This window comes from Cyclopterus lumpus, chromosome 10 (genome assembly GCF_009769545.1).
Source record: "Cyclopterus lumpus isolate fCycLum1 chromosome 10, fCycLum1.pri, whole genome shotgun sequence".
In the NCBI taxonomy this organism is placed as follows: Eukaryota; Metazoa; Chordata; class Actinopteri; order Perciformes; family Cyclopteridae; genus Cyclopterus; species Cyclopterus lumpus.
In genome coordinates, this window is record NC_046975.1 from 25,354,932 (window position 1) to 25,364,931 (window position 10,000).

The 10,000-nt window shown below is 40.3% G+C and overlaps 1 protein-coding gene across 1 annotated transcript in view; it reads right to left on the bottom strand.

Annotated features, from left to right (window-relative positions):
- emx3 (empty spiracles homeobox 3) overlaps positions 1–10,000 on the bottom strand; it is an 11,827-nt gene that overhangs the window by 1,183 nt on the left and 644 nt on the right. Inside the window, exon 2 of the mRNA XM_034543978.1 lies at positions 1,744–1,928. Within this exon, the coding sequence (XP_034399869.1) occupies positions 1,744–1,928 (185 nt within the window). The remainder of the gene's footprint in view (positions 1–1,743; positions 1,929–10,000) is intronic.

Here is a 10,000-nt window from a genome sequence, read left to right on the forward strand (position 1 = left end):
GTTGTACTCTTTAATGTACATCTTAGAGGTACATGTTGTACATCTCAGAGGTACATGTTGTACTCTTTAATGTACATCTTAGAGGTACATGTTGTACATCTCAGAGGTACATGTTGTACTCTTTAATGTACATCTTAGAGGTACATGTTGTACATCTTAGAGGTACATGTTGTACATCTTAGAGGTACATGTTGTACTCTTTAATGTACATCTTAGAGGTACATGTTGTACTCTGCTGCAGGTAATAAAGGAGTTATAATGAAACACATTAATCCAGAAACATCAGATATTATAGTATAAATACTTTAACTACATGTATATTATTTTACAAAAGTAAAGACTAATAAACCAAGTTGAGTCTAATTAAAAGTTTTTTTTCATTTCTGGAGTTTGACAGCCGTGTATTAAATCTGACGCCTGGGATTTCCTTTAAAAAGGAAGTGATTTAAGAGCTAATAGCTGTGATTATGGTGATTGATGGCCCTCTGTTATGACATGAGACCATAAATCACCCTGAGTCACTCACGTTGTTTGGACTCTTGTCGCCGTGGTGACAAACACTGTCAATCACCAGTGAGGAAGAGGGGGGGGGAGGGAGCGCCTCAGGCAGACTCACTTCCTGTTGCGTCACGCCCCCAAAACACCAGCTGACGTCAGATCAGGAACGCCGGTTACCGGGCAGAGTACTTTATGAAATGTTACTTTTATGTTATATTATTCTAGGACTTTTTACGACATATGATGTTTTTATAATATATAATATGTCAAAAAAACATTATACCGTGACTTTTTATTGTCTTAAGACAATAAGAGTTATATAATATATTATAATACGGGTAGATGAAATCAAGCATTCTGATTGGTTGAGAGTGAGTCACGGGGTGTACTGTATTGATCCATAATGTACACCTGTTTACATTTATCTGTTCCATATCAGTGACAATAACAATAACAACAACAACAGGTAGATTTAGTTTTCCGTTTTGATGGAGATCAAATGAACAAACGTTAATGTTTACGTTGAATATGATTGTATTGATGGAACCTTTTATAAAATGAGCAATGTGAATGAATAAGATCTAGCTAGGCTAACAAACGTGATGCTAGGCTAACAAACGTGATGCTAGGCTAGCAAACGTGATGTTCCCAATGCTGTGTGTCTGTTGCTTAGCAACGGCCCCACACACGGGGACTACTGAAATGAGAATACACAACTTTGGTAGCTACAACTATTTTATACCTCTCCTCCTCCTCCTCCTCCCCCCCTCTCCTCCTCCTCCTCTTGTTCCTCCTCCTCCTCTTGTTCCTCCTCCTCCTCCTCCCCCACTCTCCTCCTCCTCCTCTTGTTCCTCCTCCTCCTCCTCCTCCTCTCTTCCTCCTCCTCCCCCCCCTCTCCTCCTCCTCCTCCTCCTCCTCCTCCTCCTCCTCACCTGTGTTTCCGTTAGGCACAGCCCACTGGCCAGCTGCTTCCTCTCTGCTCCCACTACGTAGTGGTTCTCCTCCTCCTCCTCCTCCTCCTCCCCCTCCCCCCTCTCCTCCTCCTCCTCCTCCTCCTCCTCCTCCTCCTCCTCCTCACCTGTGTTTCCGTTAGGCACAGCCCACTGGCCAGCTGCTTCCTCTCTGCTCCCACTACGTAGTGGTTCTCCTCCTCCTCCTCCTCCCCCTCCCCCCTCTCCTCCTCCTCCTCCTCCTCCTCCTCCTCCTCCTCCTCCTCCTCCTCCTCCTCCTCCTCCTCCTCCTCACCTGTGTTTCCGTTAGGCACAGCCCACTGGCCAGCTGCTTCCTCTCTGCTCCCACTACGTAGTGGTTCTTGTCGAAGGCCCGTTCCAGGCGGAGCAGCTGAGACGGGGAGAAGGCGGTCCGGATCCTTTTGGGCTTCCTGGAGAACGGGCCGTGGAGGAGCAGGTTCTCCGGCCCGCCGTCGTCTCCTGAACACAAGCACAGAACGCTGATGAGGAACCACCTCTAGACACGGCTACAACAACAACAACAACAACAACAACAACAACTCAAGTTTTAAAAAAGCTCAAAGCCTAAAAGGATGCAAACAGTTTAACAAAATACTTCCAGGACTGTTCATTAGTTAATTAATTAGTTTATTAATTAATTAATTCACTAGTTAATTAGTTCACTAGTTAATTAGGGAATCAAACCCGCGGCCCTCATGCTGTGAGGTGACGGTGCTGTACAGCCCAGTAAATGCTTTTATTATAACTAAATAAATGAAACTAGAAATGTATTTAAATGTTTAGTTTATTAAAATGTTTATTAATAGATGGCTGAAAGACAAAATGCCGTCCGACCGGCAGAAATACCAGAAGTTGTTGTCGCAAAGCTGCCGACAGAAATAGATCTGAATGCACGTTTGTTTACGTTTGGTTCTGCAGGTAAAGTTCAGCGTGATGATGTCATCATCCTTCTAAAAACAAAACCTAAGAGAATCAATATCAGTTCAAGTTATGTTTGTATTGAGCTGCTCTTCAAGCACGAATGTCAATCATCTTCTTAAATATTTTATGAGACTTATTACAAGCTTTTTATACTTAAAAATAAAAAAACGTCACGATAAATAAAACTAAATGACATTGTTTACCTGTATGTACAAAATGTATTGTAAATAAAACGTTTATCTGACAGCTGGAGTCACCAAAATAAATCTGAACCAAAGACATAATGAACTTTAAACTTATTGTTCTGGTTCCACGCGGTCCTTCTGGTTCCCTGAAGCGGTCGCGGGCCACAAGTAAAAACAACTCATTTGTTTATCAGGTGCGTTCAGGTGCCGTTCGGTAAATCCGATCCGGGAGAAACAATGTCGGTAAAAAAACGGACGTTGTGTTTCTTTGTGTCTTCGCTTTCGCTACAAAGCCACATTCCGACCGCCGCTTTAGTTTTTCCCGACCGCACGTAAATCTCACAATATTATTTTACATAAAAACAAATCCACGCTCGACTTCTCCGCGTTCGCACGAGAAAAAAAAAAAGGTTGGTTTGCTCCGGCGGCTTTCGGGGAGGCGAGTTGGGACAATGGTGTCGTGCCGAAAGGCGACACGGGCTCACGCCTTTTAGCCACCGCTAGCGCCGAGGCGAGGTATTCATATGCAAAGCCGGCGGCGGGGGAGCCGCGGCTGGTGGAGGTCAACGGTCGCCTCAGAGGAGCCGAGCTTGCAAATACGACGGTTGATTTCTGTTGGATGACGTCACCACGACGACGCCGTCGAGGTCGGAGGTCACGGACGGGTTTGGCTTCTTGTTCACCTGCACGACGTCAAAGGGAAACGATCCTCTGAAGGGAAACGCGAGAACTCTTCTTCTATCGAGCTTCGATGCAAACATCTGGTTTGGTCACGTTTCAGAAGCCCGGTGATGACACCAGGCAGCCTCATGACAGTAAAAACAACAACAACAACAACACACTTCTGTCCTTCCATTCTCCAAACGGCTTATCCTATTCAGGGTCAATGCTGACATCGGGTGAAGGTGGGTTCACCTGGACAGGTGTCCAGTTTGTCTCAGGGCTCATAGAGACATTCACATTCACACCTCCTATGGGAGGAGGCCGGAGAACCTGGAGGGAACCCACGCTGTCACGGGGAGAACGTGGAGACTGCACCCAGACGGACCGCTAGCTATGAGGTGATGGTGCTAACCACTACACCACCATGCTAACGACTACACCACCATGCTAAAGACTACACCACCATGCTAACCATTACACCACCATGCTAACCATTACACCACTATGCTAACGACTACACCACCATGCTAACGACTACACCACTATGCTAACCAATACACCACCATGCTAACGACTACACCACCACGCTAACCACTACACCACCATGCTAACCATTACACCACCATGCTAACGACTACACCACTATGCTAACGACTACACCACCATGCTAACCATTACACCACCATGCTAACGACTACACCACCATGCTAAAGACTACACCACCATGCTAACCATTACACCACCATGCTAACCATTACACCACTATGCTAACGACTACACCACCATGCTAACCATTACACCACCATGCTAACGACTACACCACCATGCTAAAGACTACACCACCATGCTAACCATTACACCACCATGCTAACCATTACACCACCATGCTAACGACTACACCACCATGCTAACCACTACACCACCATGCTAACGACTACACCACCATGCTAACCACTACACCACCATGCTAACGACTACACCACCATGCTAACCATTATACCACCATGCTAACCATGACACCACCATGCTAACCACTACACCACCATGCTAACCATGACACCACCATGCTAACAACTACACCACCATGCTAACAACTACACCACCATGCTAACCACTACACCACCATGATAATGACTACACCACCATGCTAACCATTATACCGCCATGCTAACCATGACACCACCATGCTAACCACTACACCACCATGCTAACCATTAAACCACCATGCTAACGACTACACCACCATGCTAACGACTACACCACCATGCTAACCACTACACCACCATGCTAATGACTACACCACCATGCTAACGACTATACCACCATGCTAACCACTACACCACCATGCTAACCACTACACCACCATGCTAACCATTATACCACCATGCTAACCATGACACCACCATGCTAACCATGACACCACCATGCTAACCATTATACCACCATGCTAACCATGACACCACCATGCTAACCATGACACCACCATGCAGCTCACAATTCTGTCCTTCAGCACATAAAAACAACTGGTTTCCAATTTGAAAACCAAAATAGCTGCAGAGATCGAAAAAGAATATACATACAAGAAAGAGAAGGAAGAGGAAAAGAAGGAGAGAAGGAGGAGGAGAAGATGAAGAAGGAGAAGAAGGAGGGAAAGGAGAAGGATAAGATGGAGGACAAGAAGGAAAATAATGAGAAGAAGGAGGAGGAGGAGGGAAAGATGGAAAAGAAGGAGGTGAAAAAGGAGGAGGAAAAGAAGAAGAAAGGTTTAATTAATCCCTCGTGGGGATTTCAATTCATGAGGAACGTGAAAAATCTGTGAGAAAAAGAGGATTTGGTTTCTGAGACATTAGAAGAGAGGAAAAGTGAAAAAAAGATGAGGAGGAGGAGAAAGATACAGAAAATAAAGAGGAAGAACAGGAGTAAAGAAGGAAGAAGAGGAGGGTTGTTGGGGCAGATGGCACATCAGGCTCCCCTGGCACTAACAAGTCCAGACCTGTGTGTGTGTGTGTGTGTATGTGTGTGTGTGTGTGTGTGTGTGTGTGTGTGTGTATGTGTGTGTGTGTGTGTGTCTATCTTCTAGTACTTTTAGTGTATATTAGTACTTTAACTGTCTCCTTGTTGTTTACTCGTCTGATTAGCGGACGAGCTAACGAAGCTAACAGTGTGGCCCGAACTGATGAACAGCATCCAGCTGTGTTTGGTTCGGGGCCGACCCAAACACGCACATAGGAAGAAAAGAAAGAACAATGAAGGGAGTTCACTTGTGTTGAAGTCCACATGTTGACACACAAAGTCTCAGTGGGAATGTCTCTGCAGCCCGAAGTGACACAAAGACACGTCACTGCAAGTGGAACCAGTTTCAAAAAGCTCAACAATCCGAAAGTTTCAGTCTTCAGTTGCGACTAAATGAAGCTCCTCAAGGACCCGTTGTTGTCCCCAGACCACAGGTTGAGACCCCACCTGCAGCCCTTCATAGCAGTGTGTATTAGGACCCTTCATAACCGTGTGCTATAAGGCCCTTCATAACAGTGTGCTATAAGACCCTTCATAACAGTGTGCTATAAGACCCTTCATAACAGTGTGCATTAAGGCCCTTCATAACAGTGTGCTATAAGGCCCTTTATAACAGTGTGTATTAGGACCCTTTATAACAGTGTGTATTAGGACCCTTCATAACAGTGTGCTATAAGGCCCTTTATAACAGTGTGTATTAGGACCCTTTATAACAGTGTGTATTAGGACCCTTCATAACAGTGTGTATTAAGGCCCTTCATAACAGTGTGTATTAGGACCCTTCATAACAGTGTGCTATAAGACCCTTCATAACAGTGTGTATTAGGACCCTTTATAACAGTGTGTATTAGGACCCTTTATAACAGTGTGTATTAGGACCCTTCATAACAGTGTGTATTAAGGCCCTTCATAACAGTGTGCTATAAGACCCTTCATAACAGTGTGTATTAGGACCCTTTATAACAGTGTGTATTAGGACCCTTCATAACAGTGTGTATTAGGACCCTTCATAACAGTGTGCATTGGGACCCTTCATAACAGTGTGCATTAGGACCCTTCATAACAGTGTGCATTAGGACCCTTCACAACAGTGTGCATTAGGACCCTTCATAACAGTGTGTATTAGGACCCTTCATAACAGTGTGCATTAGGACCCTTCATAACAGTGTGTATTAGGCCCTTCATAACAGTGTGTATTAGGACCCTTCATAACAGTGTGTATTAGGACCCTTCATAACAGTGTGCTATAAGACCATTCATAACAGTGTGCTATAAGGCCCTTCATAACAGTGTGTATTAGGACCCTTCATAACAGTGTGCTATAAGACCCTTCATAACAGTGTGCTATAAGACCCTTCATAACAGTGTGCATTGGGACCCTTCATAACAGTGTGTATTAGGACCCTTCATAACAGTGTGCTATAAGACCATTCATAACAGTGTGCTATAAGGCCCTTCATAACAGTGTGTATTAGGACCCTTCATAACAGTGTGCATTAGGACCCTTCATAACAGTGTGCATTAGGACCCTTCATAACAGTGTGCATTAGGACCCTTCATAACAGTGTGCATTAGGACCCTTCATAACAGTGTGTATTAGGACCCTTCATAACAGTGTGCATTAGGACCCTTCATAACAGTGTGTATTAGGACCCTTCATAACAGTGTGCATTAGGACCCTTCATAACAGTGTGCATTGGGACCCTTCATAACAGTGTGTATTAGGACCCTTCATAACAGTGTGCATTAGGACCCTTCATAACAGTGTGCATTAGGACCCTTCATAACAGTGTGCATTAGGACCCTTCATAACAGTGTGCATTAGGACCCTTCATAACAGTGTGTATTAGGACCCTTCATAACAGTGTGCATTAGGACCCTTCATAACAGTGTGTATTAGGACCCTTCATAACAGTGTGCATTAGGACCCTTCATAACAGTGTGTATTAGGACCCTTCATAACAGTGTGCATTAGGACCCTTCATAACAGTGTGCATTGGGACCCTTCATAACAGTGTGTATTAGGACCCTTCATAACAGTGTGTATTAGGACCCTTCATAACAGTGTGCATTAGGACCCTTCATAACAGTGTGTATTAGGACCCTTCATAACAGTGTGTATTAGGACCCTTCATAACAGTGTGCATTAGGATATTTGTGCATATTTGTTGGAATATAAAAAACTGAAAAGAGCCTTTTTCATTATTTTCCAACATTTTCTAAACTGAATGATGAATCGATATTTGAGAAAACAAACTGCAAAAGCTTAACAATAACAACAACAACAACAACAACAAGGTGGATTGTGATAATAAGACCAAGAGGAATATTAATTCACCATTAATGTGACTTGAGTCACTATTTAAATATGAATAATCAGTCTGTTGGTTTTAACAAAGACATTCAGAAATATAAATATTCATTAAAAAAATATTTAAATCATTATATAAAAAATATATCTGAATTATTTTAGGAGCCCTGCTTTTGATTTGGTTTAAAACGTGTTTTATATTCATCACGCTGCATTATTATAATTATTAATATAATTAATTCTATATAATAATCCATTTAATTTATATAGTGCTTTTCAAGATACTCAAAGACACTTTACATTATACACCGTAGACACAGCTACGGGGAGCAATGCAGGGTTAAGTGTCTTGCTCAAGGACACTTCGACTAGGGCGGGGATTGAACTGCCAACCCCTTGATTGAAAGACGGGCATGCTAACCACTGACCCACAGTCGCCCCAAATATATATCTCTCTGCTGCACACCGGTAGAGGTCAAAGGTCATGAACAGATTTCACCTCTTTGAACTTCCTTTCTGATCTCAAACTTTAGACGTTAATGTGTCGGCTGAATTTTGGGGAAATGAGACTTCAAAACATCTGTGATAAAAGAGAATAAATGAAGAGCTGAATAAACACCATTATTGATCAACAATAAGGGCTCAAAATAAAGTTGAAATCATCTCTGCATGAGAAGATTTCTTTCCTAAATTAATCTCTTTAAACTACGTTCAGCTGCTTTTAATAAAGCCTGATATTTAAATTTGGTTTCCATGAGAATTTGAATGTGAGATTTTTTTTCCCGACTCGGTTTCAAAGAGCAGCGAATTATTTCCATAATGTTTTCTTTTCTTTAATCAACGTACAATAATTGTTTATTTTACATTTGAATGCACTTTGTGTAATTCTTTGGCATTAAAACATCTAAATAAATGTATTTTAAATGTATTGATAGGTCCATTATTTTTTATTCTAATCAATGTAAATCAATCATATCCAACTCTATTTATATTTTATATGTTGTTTTGTAATTTTTTAGAAATGTATTCATTCATATACCATTTTAAATAATTCCCCCTGCTGAGTCCCCCATGTTGATAAACTCTGTATTTCTTATTATTTAGCATAATTTTTATTTGATTTTATTCTCATTACTTTTTCTTCTGAAAACTTTGATTCCTGCTTCACTTTTACACGTGAAAATGTTTTATTATAAATCAAAACTATATGAAAACTATTATAATAAAACACAAATGTTATATTATAAATCAAAACTATATGAAAACTATTATAATAAAACACTTTTACACGTTTCCTCAAGTGAAAATGTTTTATTATAAATCAAAACTATATGAAAACTATTATAATAATTATAATTCATCACCGGAGGATGAAGAATACGCGAGAAGAAAAACTCATATTTTATACTAATATCAACTCTTTTTTCTTGACTTTTATTGATTTTATTGATTAATCTTCGTCGGTTTTCCGTCAAAAGCGGATTTTAATCACAAAACGGGTTCACGGTCATTTCAAAGAAAAAGTCAAATGTCGCAGATTGACGTCATTTATTTAATAAAAAGTAAAGTTAAAATGTCTATGACTCAATCCTCTAGTTATTATATAATATAATCAATATTGTTATAGTTATTATATAATCAATAGAGTCTCCAGGTGAAACATCGGCGGACATGAAGATAATTCTCATTTATGTGTAATTTGTATAATTTTCGATCCCGACAGTGTTTTTACCGGATGTGACGATTCACGCTTTTTAAATCAAATGTATTTGTTTATTTAAACACAACGACGAGTTTAATAATCTATAAAACATATAAAACTATCACAGTTCAATTAACATTTAAATAAATGGAACAAAATCTTTAATAACCTTCGGATGAAAAAACTCAGAAACTTTGATCTAAACGTCGTTTTTTAACTTCTGGTGGATTAACGTTTAATTTAATAATGTTTAATGTAAAAGATTTAAGTCATTAAAAATGGATATTATTATTATTATACTATTTTAGGTCATAGGTCGCTCGTGCTGCTGACAAAATAAAAACACATTTAGCATAAATACGAGTTCAGCACGATTAAAACAATAAAAATATAAATCTATTAAAGATGATTTATTGTTTAAAATGACTCATGCTCAGTGTGTGTGTGTGTGTGGGAGGGAGGGGGGTGGAAATAAAGAAATCATGTTCTAATATTAATATCGATTGTTAGAAGTATAACAGCTGGTAAAACATTAAAAGAATGTAAAAAAAAACACTAAACGGGTATTTATTCTATATTATACTAATAAAACCATTAATTAATATATCTGTCATTATTCACTCTTTATTGACTGCCACTCAAATAATTACTCATATTGCTAATACCACTAATATTATCAATAGCTAATGATCACTATTATGATTTAATAATACTCTGTTAGTTAAATTAAATAAGA